The sequence below is a fragment of the Prionailurus bengalensis genome, chromosome B2 (genome assembly GCF_016509475.1).
Source record: "Prionailurus bengalensis isolate Pbe53 chromosome B2, Fcat_Pben_1.1_paternal_pri, whole genome shotgun sequence".
Lineage (NCBI taxonomy): Eukaryota > Metazoa > Chordata > Mammalia > Carnivora > Felidae > Prionailurus > Prionailurus bengalensis.
Genome location: NC_057349.1, coordinates 37,277,458 through 37,299,816, shown reverse-complemented (window position 1 = coordinate 37,299,816; position 22,359 = coordinate 37,277,458). Strand labels below are relative to the sequence as shown.

Genomic DNA, 22,359 nt, shown 5'->3' with positions numbered 1-22,359 from the left:
CAGCGCAAGAGTGTGGTGGTTGAGACTGTGGTTTCCAGAGCCAGATGGCCTGGATTCAAATCCTGGCCCCTCTGTTTATTAGCCCCCTGCCACAGAGCAAGTTATGTAACCTCTCCTTGCCTCAGGTTCCAAATCTGTAAAGTGGAGCATCTTCTTCATGGGACCAAGACGAGGTCTGAATGAGTTTATATGTCGAGTGCCTAGAAGAATGCCTGCCCCTTAGTAAGTGCTCAGTGATGGTAGATATCCTTCTGGAAGGAGGGGGTATTCATCTCATACACAGAGCCTGTGGGCCCGCTGGACAAAAACACCTGGCTGTGCTTCTCTCTGACGGACTCAAGCCCTGGCCCTGGGCTACGGCCTCCGTGGGCTCCTCTGGGTCCCGACTCCTGGCACCAGAGATCCTGGCACCGCCAGATCCTCAGGCTCAGGCCCTGCAGCAACACTCCGTGGGCGACCCTTCCTCCCGCCAGTGACTGTCAAGGCTCTTCCCTGATTCCACTATAGGTATAAAATGATGTTCACACGCCTGAAGGCCCTGAAGGTGGAGATCGAGCACTTGCAGCTGCTCATGGACAAAGCCAAGGTGAAGTTGCAGAAGGAGTTTGAAGCCTGGTGGGCTGAGGAAGCCACCAGCCTGCAGGTATTAGCAGCCCCCCCCCCCCACCGCCCCAGAGCCTGCCCCACTCCTGTGGCCTGGGGAATGTTAGGGCCGCTGGGGAGGGGCTATCGGAGGCAGGCCCACGTGCTCTCAGCCTTGGCTCAGGAGACAGGTGCTCATCTTAGTAAGGAGCAGTGCACATGGTCAGGGGCCCACTGTCCCTGTGCCCTGGTGCCTGCCACATAGAAAGGTGGGCCATGGAAAGTGAGCCCAAACCGGTGGACCTGCCACTGTCACTTTGTGTAATGTTCCCCCACGACACCATATTGACAGCTTTGGCTGTTTTTTATTACAGCCATATGCAGGAAAGCCTTGGTTTGCGAGCAAAATTCATTCTGGAAACATGCTTGTAATCCAAAAGCACTCGTATATCAAAGCAAATTTCAAGAACCACTGGCTCAGTTGTGATCATGTGACATTTGGCTTACGTACTACATGTATTACAAGACATCGCTTGTCAAGTTAAAATTTATTAGAAATGTTTGCTAGGCTTGTGGAACCCTAGCATAACAAGTTTCTCTCAATCCAAGGTTTTATTGTATGTATGTATGTGTTTATACATGCATGTGTATATGTAAACATATATTTCTATAATTTATGTGGAAGTTATAGAAATTTTGGAAAATAGAGAAAAGCACAAAGAGATAAAAATCACCATAACCCCACCATTTAAGGATAACCAATATTATCATGTTGGATTATATTACTTCTTTCTCCTATGCATATATTTCCATATGGTTTTTTTTTTAAGTTAATTTATTTACCTTGAGTCTGGGAAGGAGCAGAGAAAGAGAGAGAGAGAGAGAGAGAGAGAGAGAGAGAATCCCAAGCAGGCTCCATGCTGTCAGCACAGAGCCCAGCGCAGGGCTGGATCCCACGAACCATGAGATCATGACCTGAGCTGAAATCAAGAGTCAGACGCTTAACAGACTGAGCCACCAAGGCGCCCCTCCGTATGTTTTTATAAAAATAGAATCATACTGGTCTTCAAGTATCACAAACACCTTTTGTTCTGGGACTTCATGGCACAGCATGATGCTCTTCCATGTTCTTGTTCTACCTCATTCTAATGGCTGTCACTGTTCCATCATATGAATTTATTTTAATCCACTTAATCTTTGATCGTTTAGTGTTTAGGTTGTGTCTAGTTTTGCACTGGAAGCCTGTTTGTAGATAAATGTTTGCATATTTGCTAGACAGATTCCTGGAAGCTCCCTATAATATTATGAAGGCCAAGATAACAAGTTAAGAAGCGTTAATACAAACGCCCAGTTCCAGTTGTCCTCCTGTAAGTCCTCAGCTCTGGTGTAACGGAGGCGGCTGGCGGATCTCTCGGAGATCATCTAACAGCTGACCCCTTCATTTCAAGGACAAGGAAACTGAGAGCCTAAGAAGTTATTTGGTCAAAGACACACAGCCAAGTAGCCATATTACCAGACAATAGAGAAGAATGTTTGGATAAAACTTAATATACAAGATGACAAAGAAAACCAGTAAGACTGAAATAAAGTTGTTAAAATATTTTTAAAGCAAAGTTATGGTATAAAAACATGTATACCACTTTACGAATGTATTAATAAGGTACATTTATTAATATTTAACATAATTTCAAAGTAGTGGTGAACACAGTATTTCAGTATTTCTGCCACAGTGTAATATGATATGAAAATATCTTGTGATTTCTAACTGGTGATGAAGTCACTGACATTACATATACTACTATGGTTTGTTGCCTACATTGTATCATTGAAACACATGCTAGATTTCAGGTAGAAGTTAGGAAAAATAAAAACGTCATTGATTCCCATCCACGTTCGCAGCACCCCTGGGTCCTGTCTGTTCTCCAGTTAAGGCCCCTTCGTGGCGAGGCCACCAGCCACTGCTGGTGCCCAAGGGAGGTTAGCCACTGAGCAGATGGTGAGGGTGATCCCGTGTGACTCAGGAAGTGTCCGGGCAAGGCTGATGGATTCAGACAGCGTATTTTGTTCACATAGGCAGCAAAAGCCAGAGTAGCCAAAGATGTCAGCTCAGTGTATCCTCTGCCCCACAGGGTGTCACTGAAACACAATGGACCAGATGACTGCAGTAGGGCTGATGGGGCACCCTGTTGCTGAGGAGTTAATTCTACGCTGCCGTTAGGCAGTTTTATAGCCTGCAGATGTACGCTGAGTGGAGCAAGGCAGAAAGCCTTAAACCTCATCAGAACATGGGAGGTGATGAGAAACGGTCCCATGACCACCCCCCAGGGAGATAGGAAGGCAAGTGGGAAATAGCCTTGTAACAGCTGCTCGTGGGCCTGCTATGCTGTCAGGTTCTGGGAGAATCACGGGGCATTCTGCCAAGATTCAGAGAAGCCGCAGTTGAGGCCTTGCTCTCCAGCCCCGTGTGAAGACATGTAAGGTTGCCAGGGCACCATGGTGGAGCTGTTCCTCTACAGGAGGTGCTCAGTGGATTTCTCCTGCCTCTGCGAGCATCTCTTTGGGACAAGGGGAAGCAAAACCAGAGATGACTTCTGGAGAATTGTCAGATTGCATGTTAAACACTTTTTCCTGACTACAAGTCAATAATACAGGCTCAAAGTGGAAGGCTTAGCACAGAAAAGGACAAAGAATAAATCAGACATTACCCATAATCCTGCCACCCAGAGATAATATTTTGATGCCCATCAGTATAGTGATCACAATGTCTAGATTAATTGTTTCCCCCGCACATGTTGTATATAGAAACTTTTAGAACTAGCTTTTTCACCTTAAGAAATACATCAAAGACATTTTCCCGTGTCATCAGATTCAAGCTAATACTGTGAAACTCCTTGGGCCAACAGGTAAATTCTCCAGCAGTGAATTCCCTCAATCACATGAAGCCCTTTCCCCAGACACCTGAGTCCCAGCGTGAAAGGTCTCAGCTTCTCTGTAACCAAAGGTAAGGAGTGAGGCTGAAGAAAAGTTTCCCTGCCTCTCCTCAATCTGTTCTTTCTCCCCTGCGTAGGGGTCTCTAGAGGCTGCCTGATTCGCCATGGTGAATCACTCGTACTGTTACATTAGCTGCAGATACTCAAGCCAGTGGTTCCAGGAGTGTGTGACCAAAGCCTGTTGAGCACACCTCCTCAGTCCTTTTCCCCTGATCTGGCAGCCAGCAGACCTACTGCCATGGTGACAAGAGACAAGCGCTTTCATTGCATGAGCCCTGGTCCTGCCCCCTGAGTAGGAAGAAGGGGTTGGAAGTAGGTGGAAGGGAGAGTTTGGGAGAGAGTGGGGGGGACTGGAAAGGAGGGGGATATTGGTGGTAGGCCAGTCAGGATACAGAGGAGCTCTGCTAAAAGACTGTCCTCGCACAGATTCAGGAGAGATGTGGGTGGCCTCCCAGGAGGATGGCCTGCACATGAGGACAACCAGGAGCCAGTTTCCCTGAATGCCGGCATGATCCAGCAGGGACTCCACTTCCCCCCACACCACCTTCTGAAGGCAGCCTCCTTCTCATGCCACCCACGTTATTATCTCTTTGCAACCACACAACTTGGGGTAGAGCCAGTGACGCATGCCTCGGCCATCCTCTGTCCCCCAGAGAGATCTGCTGTCAGGACAGAGGCCAGGGCAGCTTGCGTGGGGTGTCGGCCTCTGCCACCGAGGAGCAGTCCTGTGACTGGGATTGAATAGGAGCTGAGCTCTTAGGTTGGAAAATGTGAAATAGAGCTTTCACTCTATTTGACTGGGGTGGGAGGGGCGTTATGCCAGACATTACCCTTAATATGATGTTATGAGAATGGCATTTTACCTCTGTGGTCCTCTCGAAATCCCATCGCCCCAGTCCAGTCATGAGGAAAACATTGTGTAAGTCTCGACTGGGGGACATGCTGCAGAATACCCAACCAGTCCTCCTCAAAACTGTCAAGGTCATCGAAAACAAGAAAAATGTAAGAAACTGTCACAGGCAAGGGGAGCCTAAGGAGGCATGACAGCAAAATGTAATATGCTAGCCTGGATGGGATCCTAGGTCCAAAAAAACACACTAGGTAAAAATTAAGAAAATGCAAATAAAGTATGGACTTTAATTAATGATAATTATCAGCATTATTTCATTAGTATGATAAGTATCAGCATTGTTTCACTAGTTGTGACAAATGTACCATACCAGTGTAAGATTATATGATAAGGGCAAGTGGGTGTGAGGTACATGGTAACTCTTTGTACTATCTTTGCAGATTTTCTGTAAGCCTAAAACTATTCTTTTGTTGTTGTTTTCAAGTATGGTTGACACACATTATTACATTACTTCATGGCTATTGAGCCAGGAAACCACATAAAGGGAACTTAAATGTGTATTACTAAGTGAAAGAAGCAATCTGAAAAGGCTACCTAATGTGCAATTCCAACGTGACATTCTGGAAAGGGCAAAACTGTGGAGACAGTAAAAGAACTAGTAATTGTCAGGGTGAGAGGGGAGAGGTGGAAAGGATGAATGGGGGAACACTAGAGATTTTTAAGGCAGCAAAACATATGGGAATATGATATTATGCATTTGTTAAAATCTGTAGAACTGTACAACAGAAAGAGTGAACCCCCTGGTAAACAAACTGTGGCCTTGAGTTAATAACATTGTATCTATGTTGGTTCATCAGTTGTAACAGATGTCCAACACTCATACAAGACGTTAATAATACAGGAAACTACAAGATGGGAGAGGGGGGCTATGTGGGAAGTCTGCACCATTTGCTCAATTCTCTGTAAACCTAAAACTTCTCCAAAAACCTGCCCATTAATTTAATATCCTTTAAAAAGGCAGCATAGATAGACTTGCTCTACAGCAATACAGACAGCTTAGCATTAGCGTCCTACACTGGCCCTCTCTGCATTTACTTGGGTACCTGCCAAACTCTGGAGCACTTGAGTTTGCAACCCCTGTATAGCTGTCTCCTTCTCCTGAAACTTCTGGATTCCATAGAGCATGTTTGAAAAACACTGGCCCATCCAAGAGGACAGGGCTTTCCCTGGTTAATGCTCTGGCTCAGTCCTGAGTCTGTCATGTATCCCACACAACGTCCCAGTGATGAGGCTCAGAACCCCTTATTTCCCCAGCCTCTTTTCTAGATCTCTTGCATAGTTCCTTACTGGTAGAAATATCCTGCCTAGCAAGTAGGAAGCTCCATCTCTAAGTTTTCTTTTGTTTCAAAGACAATGAAGTGTGCGTGTGTGTGTGTGTGTGTGTGTGAGAGAGAGAGAGAGAGAGAGAGAGAGAGAAGGCCCAATACACACACTCCAAGGGCTATACAGTAGAAATAGACCATGCCTGCCAAATGAAATTCACAACTCTGAATTTCAAAGTAAAGTCACCCATGGAAGCTTTTCTCAAAATCTTGCTCGCAGAACTCTACCCCAGGCCCCTTTGAAGACTGCTCACAGGAGGGTCTTTGGGGAGATGGCCCAGGTAGTCCTTGGAATATCAGGCCCTGTCATTTCTGGTGGCAGCCAGTGCTCTGGTTTGACCTCTAAACCTCAGCAGAAATAACCAAATATCCTGAACAGAATTTGCTAAGACACCTCAACTGTGAGTGGTTGGCACCCCTAAATTCCCTCCTACACTGCAGTTCAGATACCAAAAACTGTAGGCAGAAAGTTTCCAATAGGTGAGAGGAAAGGTCCCTGTTATTGACTGGAAAGGGAGCGGTCTGGGGGCTCCACCGTTGACAAGGAAATCACTGCCACATGCTTTCTAATGCTGACAGAAAAGAGCTCACAGGCTCTAGCAGGGGTGAGGTGGGGAGGAGACCCTGTGCCCGGGTCATGGTTCCTCAGACATTCTCTGCAAACCTCCAGCAGTGCAGGATTAGTTGTTGATGTCCTTAAGTTCTCTGAGGAGACAGCATTAGCTTTCTTCTCTCACAGGAATAATACCCTGTCGTTTCCAGGAACCCTGTAGGCCAGGCACTGAGCAAATGTGCCACATACATACGATCATTGTCCCCATTTTACAGATGAGAACACCCGGGCTCTGAGAGCTCAGTTCACTTGCTCAGGGTCGCCCAGCTAGTCAGTGGTAAGGCAGGATTGGAACCCAGGCCTGTCGGCGTCCAGCCACCCTGCTCTCTCCTCACATCAATGACTGCCCTTGAGGGGCACTCGCAGGAGGCGGCAGTTTCCAGCCCATATGCTGTGCTATTTCATTCAACCGTGCTTTCTTTAGGTTCTGCGAAATGCCAGGTCCTCCTCCTTGGGCTCTCCCCGCTTTGTGTGCCCATGGCCTGATCTGCCCAAGGGGCCAGGATTTTCAAAAGGCAAATGTACACTTGCTCACAAAGCCAACCTCTGACTGGAAAACCAGAACTCCCTGCCGTCGGCCTTCACCATTTCTGTCGAGAAACCCTGAATTCAACCCCTCGTTTAACTAGCAGGCACAGAAAGGGAAAGGAGTTGTTTAACTCTGTGGTTGGCAACATGAAGATTACCCAGTAATCCTGAACTCCAGGCTCCGTTCTTCCCACCTCCCTCCCCCCTGCTCTCTCCCCACCTCCTCTCCCCTCTCTGCTTCACTCCTGCACTGCATTCTTCTCCATCCCTTTCTTCCACTTTCTCTCCCTGCCCACCTGTATCCCCACCCTACATTCCCCTTCTCCCTCTTTTTTTCTTTTTGCCTTCCTGTCTAGGCTGTTTTCCCCTTCTCCCTTGCTCTCCATCAGCCAAGGCTGCCTCTCTGTATTGCTTGTCCATTTGTCCCCCTGCCACCAGCCTTTACCTCCCAGCTTCTGTGAGAGAGTGCCCACCATGGAAGAAGTCTAAGAATCAGCCACTGGGCAGGGCTTCCTAGAATCTTCTTGGGGAACCACTATAAGAATCATGCCCCCCTTCCAGTAGTAGGGCCTTGGCATCCCTGGATATTCCTTTTCCTTAGGTGTTCCAATTGAAGATGATCCCTGGATGTGCCTGCCAAGACACCCTTAACCCTGAAGCTGCAACCCGTAATTTCAGAGGTGTGCATCAGATGGGACCGCTGGTCACCTGCAAGGAGTCCCTTCGGTGTAGACTTTCACAAAGGATGTCTGAGAGAAATCCTCCTTGTACTTCTTCCAATCAGCAGGACCTTGAGCAAGCAAGGCAGCTCCCCCTCGGGGATCTCCTCATCTCATCTATAAGATGCACCGAGGTCCCTCTGACACTATCGTTCCATGCAGATAAATGCACCAGTGCCATTGAGCAGCTGCTGGGGCGAGAGCGTGAGAGTCCAGCAGGCAGTTTCCACCCGAGCTCCAGAGAGGCTGCTGTCCATGGACTCAATGCAGGCCTCGTGGGCGGTCCTCTGCTCCCCGGGTTCCGAAAGAAACTTGACCTCATCACTTCCCCAGGGATGCCCCGTGCCTGCAGGCCGATCACGCTAAACGCACAGCACTCTGGCAACCCAGGAGGCTTGTTATTACTACCACTTATTAATCCCTATTAGGAAAGAGGTAGTTAATTCTGATGGCGGGTGTGTTCTGTCTCCAGAAGGAATATCAACATGAGAAACGAATGCAGTGTCAGAGGCCGGTTGGTCAGGGAAGAAAACAAAAATAACTTGCAGTGTGATCCTAAGGGTCCAGAAACTTAGCTGCGGCATCCGGGGGGCCCTCGAGCAGCCTCGGGACTGGAGGAGTCCTCTCCCTCAGGAGCCCCAAGCCTTCACATTATGCCACCCTCCTGAGTGGTCGAGGCAGCAGGCTGGGCGACTGGGCCTCTGCAGAGGGTCCTGGATACCCCCATCTTTCCACAGTGTGATCCTGACCCCTTTCTGCCCTGTCCATTGTCCACCTCTGCCCCTCTTCCACATGCTACCAGCCCTTAACAGTTTGTACCTGGATGTTCCCTGGAATCTTAAGCAAGGAACTACTGGGAATCCATTGGGAATCCATGGAGTTAATGAGCCATTTGAGTGCCAGTGACCTGATCTGGCAAGACTGGCTACAATTTCCAAACTGACTTTGACCTGGTGTAGTCGAAGCACCTACGAAACGGAAAGCCCTCTCTCCCCTTCGGGAGGCCTGCACCAGGAACCGTTCAGAAGGAGCCCGGATCATTGGCCACTTTCTCCAAAGAAAAGCATGCAGAGCCTCTGCCACCTCATGGCTGCCTCTGGTTCTACAGTTTCTCTGACCAGACAGCACAGATCCCCGTCTCTCCCCACCGCCCAGTGCAGTCTGGGATGCAGGGAAGTAGGTATGGGGGTGGGAGGGATTCCCAGGCTCTGATTTCCTTCCCTGTTTGTTTGACCCCCAGTCTCTAACCTGTGGAGGCAGGCCCAGGGAGGGCTGAGATGGGAGAGGGCTGAAGGTCGGAGCTGGGGAAGAGGCTGTACCCATGGGTGGGGCAGCAGGTTGCAGGGCCTGTGGAGTGCCTCGGACTGATGGTGCAGGCTAGGCAAAGCCAGTGGCCCTGTCTAACCCTAGCCCGCCTCTCAGCCCGAGTGCCCCCATCTGTAAAGGAGAGTTCCAGCCAGAGGAATTTTGAGGCCTCTCCCAAAGGTAGACACCCTTGGATATGGTGTCTATGCAGGACCATCCCAGACCAGGGAGAGAATCCCATCATGCCACTGGCATCTTGGGACAGCTTTGGTGGCCGGCCTCTTCACCTCCCAAGGAGCACTGTTGGGTTCGGCTGTTTGCAACCAGGAATCCAAGGCAAGGTGCGCACATTAGGCAAGCTAGTTAAATGGGCCAAACCGCACCTGCCTGAGTGGGTCAGACACCTGTTGGGTCTGACTTATCATTTGGAACCAGGGGCTGTTCAGTCGGTGTGGCCAGGAGTGAGCCATGCATCCCCAGCATGTGCTTCCTCAGAACCCCACAGAGCCGGGTCCAGTTAATAAAGGATCATGGTTCAGAAACGGATTCTGATGCCTCACAGAGTCATGGGTTAGATTCATATTCTGCCACTAGCCAGCCGGTAACTTTTAGAATTTCTTTAACCTCCCTAAGCTTCCGTTTCCTCATCTATATAATGAGGATAATGAGACAATTGAGAGGATTAAATGGCACAGGTCTTCTGCTACGAATGTGCACTATTCTTCCAAGTTAAGGGAAGAGTGACCCTGAAGGCAATTGAGAGAGCATCCTGGCTGCCTCTTCCATTTCAAAAGCAGGAGTGGGCACTGCCCACTCAAAAGCTGTGGGGGCAGGGCCTCCCAGCAGAACCATGAGGGCACGACCCCTGCCCAGCAGAGCCCAGCAGGACCTTTACCCAGTGGGTCCAGAAGACGGGACTGTCACCCCAGTGAATCCAGAAGGCAGAACATTGGACCCGAGAGGATTATTCTCAAGCCTTAAGTTCTCACAGAGTTTGCATTGCTAGGTTTCGAACTTGCCTGGGATCCATCACCCCTTCCTTCCTTCCTTCCTTCCTTCCTTCCTTCCTCCCTTCTTTTCTCCCTCCCTCCCTCCCTCCCTCTCTCTCCCTTGTGGAATGGGAATGTCTAACCTATGCCTGTCCACCATTGTATTTTGGAAACACATAACTTGTCTGCTCTCACATGTTCACAGCCAGTGAGAAATTCCACCTCAGGGTGATTCGACTTCCAGTCTCACCTGTCTGTGATTTACATGAGACTTTGGACTTTAGAGTTGATACTAGGATGAGTTAAACCTTTGGGGGCTGCTGGGATGGAGGGAACATGTTTCACGTGTGAGAAGGATGTGAATTTGTTGGGGGTGAAGGGATGGGGGGCAGGGACAGAATGTTATAAACTGAACGCATCCTCCAAAAATTCATATGTTGAAACCTAATCCCAGATACGATGGTATTTGGAGGTGCCTCTTTAAGTCACAAGGGTAGAGCCCTCGTTGATGGGATTAGTGCCTTCATAAGAAGAGGCCAGAGAGCTAGCTCACTCTTTTTCTGTCCTGTGAGCACACAATGAGAATTTGGCAGCCTGCCAGAAGAGGACCCTCGTGAGAATGTGACCATGCCGCACCCTGATCCCAGACTCCCAGCCTCCAGAACTGTGAGAAACAAATCCCTGTTATCTCATCACACCACCCCAACTAGGGTGTTCTGTGGCTGGTAAGGACCCTCTTGCTGGCTTGCAGATGGCCATGTTCTCGCCGTGTCCTCACATGGTAGAGAGAGAGATGGAGCTCTGATCTCTCTTCCTCTTCTTGTGAGGGTACCAGTACCATCATGGGGGCCCCACCCTCAGGACCTCCTCAAAACCTCATTACGTCCCAAAGGCATCACCTCCAAATACCATCACATTGGGTGCTTGGGCTTCAACGTATGGATTTGGGGGACACAAACATTCAGTCCCTATGGCTCCTAAATACAAACCTAAATTTCTCTTCTGGAAACTTCCTCTCATACCTCTTCCTTTTGTCATTTTCCTTTTGCAGTGATGTGAACGCCAGGAAAATCTTGCCCTCGCCTTGTCCCATCCCGCACAGCCGGGAGCCCAGCAGCACCAGCGCCTCCCTAGAAGACAGGTCTGCCGTCTCCCTCTGATGCCTGTGACAGCCCCTGCCATGAGTGGAATGGGTCAAAATTGCCAGTGCCCTTCTCCCACATCCTGAGGAGCCCCGTGTCCAGTGGCTGCACAGACACAGCCCAGGGCTGGCCTCCACCCTGACACCCCAGGAATACCCTGGAGTCTCTCACAGATACCGAGTCCCAAGGCAGAGAAGTTTTCTCCCAGGGGCCTCTGCTGCCCTGTGCGGGCAGAATTGCTCCAAGTGTCTGTGTAAATAGATATACCCAGGGCCATTGAAGGAAAGAAGAGCCAGCCCACTGGCCATTCCAACATAGCCCTGCCACAGGGTCCCCAGGCCGGGAAGGGCAGAGAGTTGACAAGCCTAGCTAACCTCGGCCCTGTGAGCCGTTCACTCCAGACCGGACAAAGCTGTCAAGGCCTCTCCTCAGCAGTGCCCTTTATGCCTTCTGACTAGAACACCTGAGCACCCTTCTTCACCTGGCAGACCCTACTCTCCCCCCAAGCAGTCTAAGGGGTGAGATCCAGCCATGCCCCTCCCCGAGCCCAGACAGAAGGAACAGCTCCGTGCAGCCCCACGGGAGCCCTTGTCACTGACTGCAGCTGGATGCCAACACAACTACTTGTGATGGGGAACAGCCCCTTATTGTGGACAGTCCTCACTGGCTTCTGACAGAGTGGATACTATCACCTGCTGTATGAGGATGAGGCTTGCAAGCCAGGAGGGCACTGCTTAGAATTTTCTTGTGGGGGCAGGCTTGTTATTAAATGGAAAAAGAGGAGGGAGAAAGGCACATACATTCTTACTTTTTTAAAAGGATTTTTTGGAAATCCCACACTTCTTATAAATCTCATTGGCTGGGACCTGGTCACCTGACCACACATAGCAGCAAAGGAGGCTGGGAAATGTAGTATTTTTTTTCAGCCATGGCAACTTACTCAGCTAACTGTTTTTACAGAGAGAAGAGAGAATACTTCTCTGCCCCAGGAACTAGCTAAGCCATGGTGGGGGGGTAGGGATGCACTGGGTAGACGTCCTAAAGGATGTGCCATCTAAGTTGGGTGCTGAAGGAGACAGTGACACCTCAGGTGGAATGGGGTTGGTTTAGGGAAGGTGAGGGGCGGGGGCTGCACCAGAGATGGGGAAGATGCAGAGACAAAGCATATTCAACCATGCAAAGGTCTCGGGGGGAGAGCAGGCTGGGGAAAGGAGACAGCCAAAGCAAAGCCATTGAGTAAGAGAATAACACTGGTACAGCCGCTCTGGAAAACAGTGTGGAGGTTCCTCAAAAAATTAAAAATAGACCTACCCTATGACCCAGCAGTAGCACTGCTAGGAATTTACCCAAGGGATACAGGAGTACTGATGCATAGGGGCACTTGTACCCCAATGTTTATAGCAGCACTCTCAACAATAGCCAAATTGTGGAAAGAACCTAAATGTCCATCAACTGATTAATGGATAAAGAAGTTGTGGTTTATATATACAATGGAATACTACCTGGCAATGAGAAAGAATGAAATATGGCCTTTTGTAGCAACGTGGATGGAACTGGAGAGTGTTATGCTAAGTGAAATAAGTCATACAGAGAAAGATACTGTATGTTTTCACTCTTATGTGGATCCTGAGAAACTTAACAGAAGACCATGGGGGGAGGGGAAGGGAAAAAAAAGTTAGAGAGGGAGGGAGGCAAACCATTAAGAGACTCTTAAAAACTGAGAATAAACTGAGGATTGATGGGGGGTGGGAGGGAGGGGAAAGTGGGTGATGGGCATTGAGGAGGGCACCTGTTGGGATGAGCACTGGGTGTTGTATGGAAACCAATTTGACAATAAATTTCATATTAAAAAAGAGAGAGAGAGAGAATAACAGAAAGAAGGGCAGGGCTGAGGCGCCTGGGTGGCTTAGTCAGTTAAGCATCTGACTTTGGCTCGGGTCACGATCTCACTGTTTGTGAGTTTGAGCCCCACGTTGGGCTGTGCTGACAGCTCAGAGCCTGGAGCCTGCTTCATGTTCTGTGTCTCCCTCTCTCTCTACCCCTCCCCCATTTGCACTGTGTCTCTCCCTCTTCTCAAACAAACATTAAAAAAAATTTTTTTTTTTTTAAAGAAAGAAGGGCAGGGCGGCTGGAGCAGAGTAGTAGCCCAGGGCCCAGATCACACATGAAGAGAGTCTGAATTTCACTCTGAGAGTGAGGAGAATCCACCAACAGGGTTAAGCCAGAGGAGGAGGATATGATGAAAGGGTCACTGTGGTTCCTGCACAGACTGGGTGGAGGGGTCAGGAGGCAGACTGCCAGGCAGCCTCCTGGGTGAGATCTGGTTACTGAACATGGAAAGCACTTTGGAAAGGTAAGCATGGAGTTCAAATGTAAGGTACAGTGATGTGTGCATGTGCTTGTCCTCAGCATCCCTGAGAAGCCAGCATCATCTATCCCTCTCACTGGGGACAGCCAGACTGACTCTGACATCCTGGCATTCATCAAGGCCAGACAGAGCATTCTGCAGAAGAAATGTAAGTACACCTTCCTCCTCCTCCCAGGGTCACAGGTCACCCAGCTCTGCTCACCAACCCTTGAGGGAGGTAAGGGGGAAGGCCAGAGTGAGAAGTGAGCTTCCTGTATATTCCTGAAACCACAGGACTGAACTTGTGGTCCCTTCACAATGTGCCTGGCCTCTGCTTCCTCCTGGAAAAAAGCTCCAGAAGACAGCATCATGAACACCAAGACAGACCCAAGGGGGTGGCGGGCCCAGGTGCTCTCGCCTTGCTTGGCAAAGCTTCCCTCCCTCCTCCGGATCTCCAGCTCCCTTTGTTCTGTGTCCCCAAAGCCATCTCTCCTTTGTCCAGCCTTCTCCATACGGGAAGGGGCAGAGTGATGGTTTGGTAACTTGAATTCCTAGCTAGAAATATCACTCTCCTATTGGAGCATGGTTCTTGCCAATAAGTTGTAGACATAAATACCACTTGAAAGCTCAGGCCTGAGGACCCCTTTAACAGTTACAGAAGGAATACTTGTGGTGTTCCAGACAACAGGAAGAAGCAGAGAAGGCCCTTCCTGGCCTTTGCCACCCACCTCCCCCATCTTCCTCCTGGAAGCTGCCCCCTGCTATGGACAGGCCTTCTCTTCTCCTGCCTCCTTCTCCCCCCAAGACCCATGGCGATAAGACCCAAGACCCCTTACGCTGGCCCCTCGCATTTAACCTCGTCCCAGTAAGCCAAAGGCTACCAGGCAGGTTGAGTGTTGCTTTCCCATGTCAACGCCTTGGTGGATGAAATGGCAGGCTCAGATCCTATAATGACTGACACCTGCTGCAAGAAGCCCACAGTTTCATGGCCAACTGTCTGCAGCTGAGACACTAGCGGTTCTGCACACGGGGATGGAACATGAACATTCCAAGTAAAGGATGGCCTTCCATGGCGTTCTGGGGGGGGGGGGGGAGAGACAGAGAACACACCCACAAATAGAGACCATTTGAGGTGCTGGTAAGCGCTATGAAATAGCTAAAATCTATAATGTGGTAGAGAGCCACAGGGAAGACTGCCATTAAGGGGGGCGGGGGCTCCCTGGGGAGGGGAACCTTGAACTAGTAGCTGAATAGTGAGAATGGAGTGTCCATGCAGTGTCCTGTGAGCAAGCATTCCAAGCAGAAGGAGTAGAAAGTGAACAGCCCTGGAGGGAGCTTTGCTTGGTCACAGGGTGGGAAGGAGGCCAGAGTCACTTAAGGGCTCAGCTCGAGAACAGGAGCCAAATGAACAGGCCTTGTGGGCGAGGGTAAGGGGCTTGGCTTCTATTCCTGATGTAGTGGGAAACTCACTGAAGAATTTAAGCCATGGTGCGATGTGGTCTGACCGAAACTTTGGCAAGCTGACTCTGGCCGTTGTACACAGCAGAGGTTGTAGAGGCCCGGGATTAGCACAGTCATCTGGCTCCTGGGGAGGTCCAGGCAAGGGGTGAGGGTAGCCTGGACCTAGTGGCAGATCGGACGTGAGTCGTGAGGGCAAAGAGAGCCAGAAGGGCTCATGGGCACCTGTTCTGAGCAGCTAACAGGATGGGGATGCCATCAGCAGGAAGGCAGGGCGGAGTGGACACCAGAGGGAAGTTGCTAGGGGAATTCAGATTTCCGGCTGGCCCATTCAAGTTTCAGTAGCCCTTTGAGATCTCAGAGGAGATAAGTAGGCCCCTGAACACGAGTCTGGAGCTCAGCGGCAAGGTCTGAATGCACTGGGTGGAATCCCTGTTGAGGAGAGTAAATAGGATTATTCTAATCGCTGACACAGACCCTTGGGGCACTCTGACATTTGGGGGTAAGCAGGAAGATCTCACCAAAGCTACTGAGAAGGCTCAGCCAGGGCGAGAGAAGAGACAGCAGGGGAGCGAGTCCCTGAGGGAGCCTCAGGCAGGCCTGCAGGAGAACGTGGTCCAGGGGAGAGGGGTGGTAGAGCCCAGGGCTGCTGGAAGGCTAAGCAAGAATGGGATGCTGCCTGGTGGCCACTTTGCATGTCATGATGGCCCTGGACAAGTGCCCTGTGGACAGAGACCTGGGAGAATAAAGGGGCCATTGCGGTGGTTGAGGAAAGAAAAGAAGGAGCAAAAGTAGAGATAGTGAGTGGGGACAGCTGACCCAAGGGCTTGGCTGGGAGGAGGGGCAGTCGGGAGGCTGGGGCTGAAGGGAGGCAGTGGTTGTGAAGACGCACTTACGTGCTGAGAGGAATGGTCCGGGAGAAGAAAGGAGGCTGATGGTAGGGAAAAGAGGGCCAAGCCTGCAGGGGAAACTCTTGGAGGAAGGAGAGGGCATGGCGTCCAGAACATATGTGGAGGAAGAAACCCTCTCCTGGAACAAATGCATTGAAATCAGCCATCATCCATCCCTTTAAGAAGTCTACACATCAGCAACATTGTTCGGTTGCTGTTTTACCCAGGTTTTGCCCACGTAAAGACACTATTTCCAACCCTCTCTGACAAGAAGAGGCATAAACCCAAGGTCTATGTCAAGATGGCGTCCTCCTGCTAATGCCATTGCCCAGATGGTACAGAAAACTGTACTGAAAGATGGGGTGCTGCGAGTGTACAGAGCCAAGAGTCTGATCCCCCTTTTGACAGGAGGGGAAACTGAGGCACACAGAGGCTGAATAACTTGCCCAGCTAACAAATGGCAGAGCTAGGATAACCCAGCTTTTCTGTGCTGTCTCCAGTTGGCCATGCTGTCTTGAAAAGTCACTCTGTGGTCGGTCGGGTGTTTGTCTCTTGGCCTCTACCCACCCTGCAGCTGGGAGCTTTGTTCTCCAAACAAAGAGCAGCCTGGAAGTAATTCATCAAAACAAAAGTTCAAGGGTTCAATTTTTATTCTCAAGGGGAGAATAGTGGTTGTGTGGCTGCAAGGAAGCTGAAGAAGGGTGACAAGAGTTCCACCAGGTCAGGGCCAGAGGGCCAGCAGGTGCGGCCTCCCCCAACGTGCGGCAGATGGCCAGGCCCCACCACGCAGCACTTTCCACACAGCCCACTTATCAGGCCTCCCTGTCAGGCAAACATGCAGGCCGGGCCCCAGGCACCTTCCCCAGCCAAAGCAAACACTTCCCTCTCCCCTGCCCTGGGCTCCCTCTGCTCTTAATTTAGTGGCGCTGTCTGTCTGGGCTTCTTCAGGAGTGCTCATTATGGGGAATTTGTGACTATCAGCCTAAGAGCAGGAGCCCAGAGAGGGTGATTTAACGTAAGCCTCGCCCGCCGCCTCACACACTTCACCAAGGGCCAGGATGAATCTAGTTGATTTAGGATTCATGGAAAAGCTGTGGAACGTTTAAATCCCTGCCAGGGGCACGTGTGGACAGGTATATATCCCCCGTATGGGGCGTTCGTCATCCATGGTGTCAAATCTGCTGTTTCCAACTGCCAAGGATGGCTTTAAAATCTGAGAAAATGAGGTTAACCCCTTTCTAGAGTGCTTTTTAATAAAACCTTCCTTAATCCCTGAGTTTGGAAGTGTTTCCATCTGGACAGGAACCTTGGTGTGACCCCCTTGCCCTCTTCTCCAGCCGGGGCCAGGCGGAGCCTCTGCGGAGTGCCTCAGAGGCCCCTGCCAGCCTGGACTCCGCCGTCCCCACTGCGAGAAACCCTCCAGCTCCCCACCGGGCAGGATCCATCCCAGGAAAATGGAAAGGCCCCAGAACTGGGAGGGAGGAGGCCTAAACGCGGGGCTCCTTGACTCAGCGCTGTGGGCCTTAGGCAGGTCACTGCCCCCGCCTTCACACATCTGCCACGTTCAGATTCCCCCTTCGTCAAGGTGGCCAGCCTCTCCTGAGATAATGTCCATAAAAGTCCCTCATAAACAGCCAAGCGCCAGGGAGCTGTTAGCGGGGAAACTGGCCTCTGGTGGGAACTGGCCCAACAGGGTGAGGAGTGATTTCCTTTCAATGGTTTCTCTGTAGCCGTACCCTCCAGTCTGGGAACCTACCGTCACAAAATCCCAGTGCAGACTGACAGCTCCATTGCTTCACTGGGGTTCGTCAAGTAAAGAAATGGCACCTTTTCTGTGGGGTTGAGGTCTGGGTCTGTGGGGCACTCGGCCCTGCTCTGTGGCGCTCCTTCTCAGCCCCGCCCCTGCCCCGGTCACCACTGCAGGCAAGCGTATGTGGGATGCAGTGACAGTCCAGGGCGGGAGCCGGCTCAGACCCTCTGCTCCTCACCACTGGCAGTGCTAACCCATCCTGGCCCAGGCTGCGCATCAGCGGTGCAGGGGAAACACCGGAGCCACGACATGCTCAGCGGCCCCATGCCTGCTGGTCCCCAGGACCTGCCCTCACAGTCCTTGGAACAGAGAGCCCACAAAGCAGTGGGTTTCAGCCCTGGCTCTTCATTGGTGTCACCTGGTCCCCTACCACCACCACCACGAGATTCTGATTTAATCTGTCCTGGGAGTGGCCTGGGATTTCTAAAGGTCCCCCCACCCCCAGGGGTTTCCAGTGCTCAGCAGAGCTGGGAACCGTGGGTCCAGAGTGACTGGAACACATCCCCTTCACATGCACCGGTGTGCCTGGTGTCCTTCCTTCCCGCTCTAAGATTCATCTAGAACAGCTAGAAATGTCTGAAAAGTAAGGACCATCTTCACTTAATTAAACAGCCTGGGGTCTTGCACTCAGAGTTAGATCTGAAGGACCAAGGGCTCGTAGCCTTGAATCGTTTTCAACCTCTCCCTTGCTGCCACCTCCCACATTCAGTGCAGCACAGAGATTTACTGGTTCTCCCTCAGCGACATCAGGCAGACCATGCCCACACTCCCCACCCGCTGCCAGGTCCCCGTGCCCACACGCAGATGGCCGCGGCCACCCCACTCCTCAATCTCTCTGCCCCCTGCAGGTGTCTTAAACAGTGTTCCCAAGCCCTTCTGCTCTAATTATGAGAGCCAGACTTCAAGCAAATTAACTACGTCACTCATACCATTTCTTCTCACACGTTAATGTGCCAGCAAATCTAGGGGTTTTGTTAAAGTGCAGATTCTGGTCCTGGAAGTCTGGGTAGGGTCTTAGATTCGGCACTTCTTAACAAGCTCCCTGGAGATGCCAATGCTGCTGATCCACGGAGCACACTCGGAGAAGCAAGGAGCCCTGCCAGCCACCTTTCTTCTACCAGATACCTCATCTGCTCCGTCCACCTGGGTATTTGGAAAGTAAGGCCCAGAGAACCAACACGATTTGCCCAGTCGCACCACAGGTTGGGGACCATGCTGGCTAGTCCTCAGGGGCCCTTCTCCCTCCCTGTCCAGCCGTGGCAGGTGACAGGATGGGCCGTGGTGGTCAGGCGGAATATAATGAATAGACGGACCAAAAAGAGAATCTCTTGGAGAATTTGGTAGGGATGTCAGTGGGGCTGGACAATGACTGTTGGTCCTGGCTCAGGGAGACGGCAAAGGAGGCTGCGTCCTTCATTGCTGGGGGAATAAATGCAGCCCCCAGGAATCCGGGCACTGAGACTCAAGGGGAGTGGCCCGCCGCCGCCTCCCCATGTGCTTCAGTCAGGGACAAATCAGTGCCCCCACGCACAGCCTAACCAAGACATCCTGTCTCCTTTCAGGTTTCCAGTAAGCATCCGGCCGTGCACTGTGGTAGCAAGAATGGAGTACAGATGAAGGAAGGCATCTCTTCTCACTCGCCCTGGCTTCAGATGTGATCTGTGGGCTGCTGGGAGCAACTAGTGATTTGGGTTCCCATAGAGGGGGCCGTGTTTCCTTAAGGATGGTGTCCTGGAGGCTGCCAGTGAGGCTGGGGCCAGGGCTTCTGGCACCATCCTTGCTGTGGGTACTGGGGCTGTTGGCCGGACCAGGCAATGCCGGGGTACTAGTGGTTATATAAGGGCTTCTGCTCACTCTTGTAGTGGCCGATTTTAAACCTTGGAGATTGTGAAATAGTACCATCATAATGCAGTGGCAGGGGAGGCTCATGCTGGTAGAATACGGGAGAAATGATCATCTGTTATTTTTAGCTACCTACCAGCCCGCTCTCTGCCCTACCCCCTGGTTTAGGAGCCCAGGAATGGCTGGGGCAAGCCAGGCAGGACGTTGGAGCCAAAGACAAAGAGTGGAGTGCAAAGCATCTTGATGGCCAGTCCTGATCTCCCAAACCAAACCTTGTGCCATCACCCTCATGGCCCAGATGATCCATAGGCAGTGCCTGAATCAGCCGTATTTCTAAAGAGTCACCCACCCTGCAGGGTCCAAGGACATCGTTGCACCCTAGGAGCTGTGGATGGCTCCCAGGAGCTCTGCAGAGAGCTTGAGAGGCACGGTGTGGGCACCTTGGGCCTCACACCCTCACCCAGCCTCTTGGGGCTCTGCATGACTTGGGCTCAAACTCCCCGCTCCCACCGGGAAAACAGAGCTGCCAGGGGCTTGCCTCAGTGAGCCCTTGCAGCACTCTGGGGCCTGGCTGCATGATACAGACCCAGGGGAGGGTGGGCCAGCCCTCAGGAGGCCCTCAGAGGGCGAGGGCAGCAAGGTCCCAAGCCAGCAGTAGGCGGGGAGAGGTGTGGAGTGGGGAGAGGATGGACATCTGAAATGAAGCTGAGTAAAAGTGTTTGTCTACCATTCCTGCTATCTCTGTCCTATGAATACAGGACCTGCCGCCCTGGAAAGAGAGCAGAGAGAAAATACATTAAATTGGCTTGCTGTCCCCCCTGCCCAGGACTGGGTAAAAGGATCATTCGAGAGAAGGTAGATGGTCCCATTTCAAAGCCAGGCAGGCCATACAGCCCCTCCAATCCACACCCTCACTGATAATATTAGAAACCCTGAAGCAAAGGGGGGGTGGGGCTGGCTTCTAAGGGCTTGTTAGTGGCAAATGTCCCCTCCTCGGGGGCTTTCCCTGACCGCCCAACTAGAGCCACCCCCTAGTTGCTCTCTATCCCATTTCTCTGTTTTATTTTCCTCATCACCGCCTGACATATCATCTTTCTTTATTTGCTTATTTTTTTATGGCCCGCAACCCCTCCCCCAAGACTAAAAGCTCCATGACAACAAGGACCTACATGTCTTGCTCATCACTATGTCCCCAGCGCAAGTTGGCATTGAGTAAAATACCCTTTCAGTTAATGAGTGGCAGAGACAGAACCCAGACTTCTTGGGCTAGCATCTGGCCCATGCCTTTACTCTGGCTCTGTGACTGAGGCCCATCGGGCAGGGTCCAGCCTCCCTGGCCCTCACAGTCCTGTGGCACATAGTAAGTCCTCAATAAAGTCTGTAGGACCCAGGAAGACCAAAACAGAGCCCTTACAGCCAGATCCTAGAAGCCTCCCCGAGTGCCCAGGGCACACGTGTAACACAGACACCCAGTCTCAAGAGCCCTGAGGCAGCATGGAGTTGGCCAGAGTCTTTGGAGACAGCCTCAGTGTGCCTGGCACACCTTAGTGCCCTCGGCCCTCTAGAGCTGGTTAGAGTCTATTGACTTTAGATCTCCTGCTGAGAACTTATCTCCTGGATCCAAAGGCCTTATTGACAGAGATGTGTGGTGTGGGCCCATGCGGGGTGTGAACCCGCCTTCTGCAGCAATCACTGAAGGCAGGAGAGGAAATGAAGAAGAGAGAAAAACAGACAGCTGGGCCATGATGTCTTGCCGAGAGAGCCGTATACCAAGTGTGTACAGCAACTGGAGAGGGACACCCCCCCCTCCAAATGTCCCTTCCCAATGGAAGCTGGGCCTTTGATGTGGACGCATGCTTGACCACAGTGCATCTTCCACAAAGTTCACTGGCCTTTAAAATGGGAGAAATGGATGCAATGCTCTGAAAAGACTCTCCAGCAATCCTGAGCTCAGTGGGGCATGTGAGTTCACTCCAGGCCAAACTGTAGAGCTTTCCAAAACATCTTCTGGAAAGCAGCCTGGCCAGTGACTCCAGCCCAGTCCCTACTAGAATTCAATTTGCTCTGCTATTCACTTGACAGGAGATGTTAGGAGGACAGTTTAGAATGTGGCTTGCTCAGATCCTGCTACAAGGGATTTTTAGGAAGCAGATACAGAAACTGTGGTAGACTGAATAACCAGTCTTAAGACTTTGCCCCCTGAAATAGAATTATACATCCAAAGCTTTGCCATAGCCTCATGGCGGTAGGGTATTCTTTCCTACCCCTTAAATTTGGGCTTGGCTCTGTGACTTGCCTTGGTCAATGGGATGTTAGCAGACGTGATACAAGCGGAGGCTTGACATGAGCCTGCATGCTCGGGCTCTCCTCTCACACTCCAGGGATCTGCCTTGAGAAGAACATGCCCTGGATAGGTGTGCCCCTTCAGCCTAGATCCCAGAACATACAGAGAGCAGATCTGAGCCCAGCCTACAGCCTGGAGCCAAGGCCAGCAAACCTGTAGCCTGGAGCAGAGCCGTCCCATCAAGTCCAGCCCACACCAGCTGAACCCTGGCTGATCCAAAGACCCAAAATCATGAGAATAAATGTTTGTTGTCATAAGCCACTAAGCCTTGGGGTGATTTGTCATGAAGCATTAACTGTAGCCACAGCTAACAGATACAGATATTGAAACCCAGAGATGGTATATGACTAGATGCAGAATTTCTCAGAGTTCACTCTTTCCGAACACGCTGCCTACTGAAAGGGCTCTTGAGAGAACACTGTATATGAAAAAGTAGGACCACCACTTACGGCCATGATAGAGCAACAGGGACATGATTTACCCTCCTGCTTTAAATAACTGAAAATTAGACAAAATGTATAAGACAATAAAACACTGGGAAAAGGCAGTACAGGACACTAACCCCCAA

General features: G+C 51.0%; 1 protein-coding gene across 2 annotated transcripts in view; it reads left to right on the top strand.

Annotated features, from left to right (window-relative positions):
* The window catches only part of KIF6 (kinesin family member 6), a 387,728-nt gene extending 365,676 nt beyond the window's left edge, over positions 1–22,052 (top strand). For both annotated transcript variants that reach the window (XM_043591311.1, XM_043591310.1), the window contains 5 exons: positions 508–643; positions 3,486–3,583; positions 11,010–11,099; positions 13,510–13,616; positions 19,168–22,052. In XM_043591311.1, coding sequence (XP_043447246.1) covers positions 508–643; positions 3,486–3,583; positions 11,010–11,099; positions 13,510–13,616; positions 19,168–19,178 — 442 coding nt within the window. In that variant the 3' untranslated portion in view covers positions 19,179–22,052. The remainder of the gene's footprint in view (positions 1–507; positions 644–3,485; positions 3,584–11,009; positions 11,100–13,509; positions 13,617–19,167) is intronic.
* The last annotated feature ends 307 nt before the right edge of the window (positions 22,053–22,359 follow it).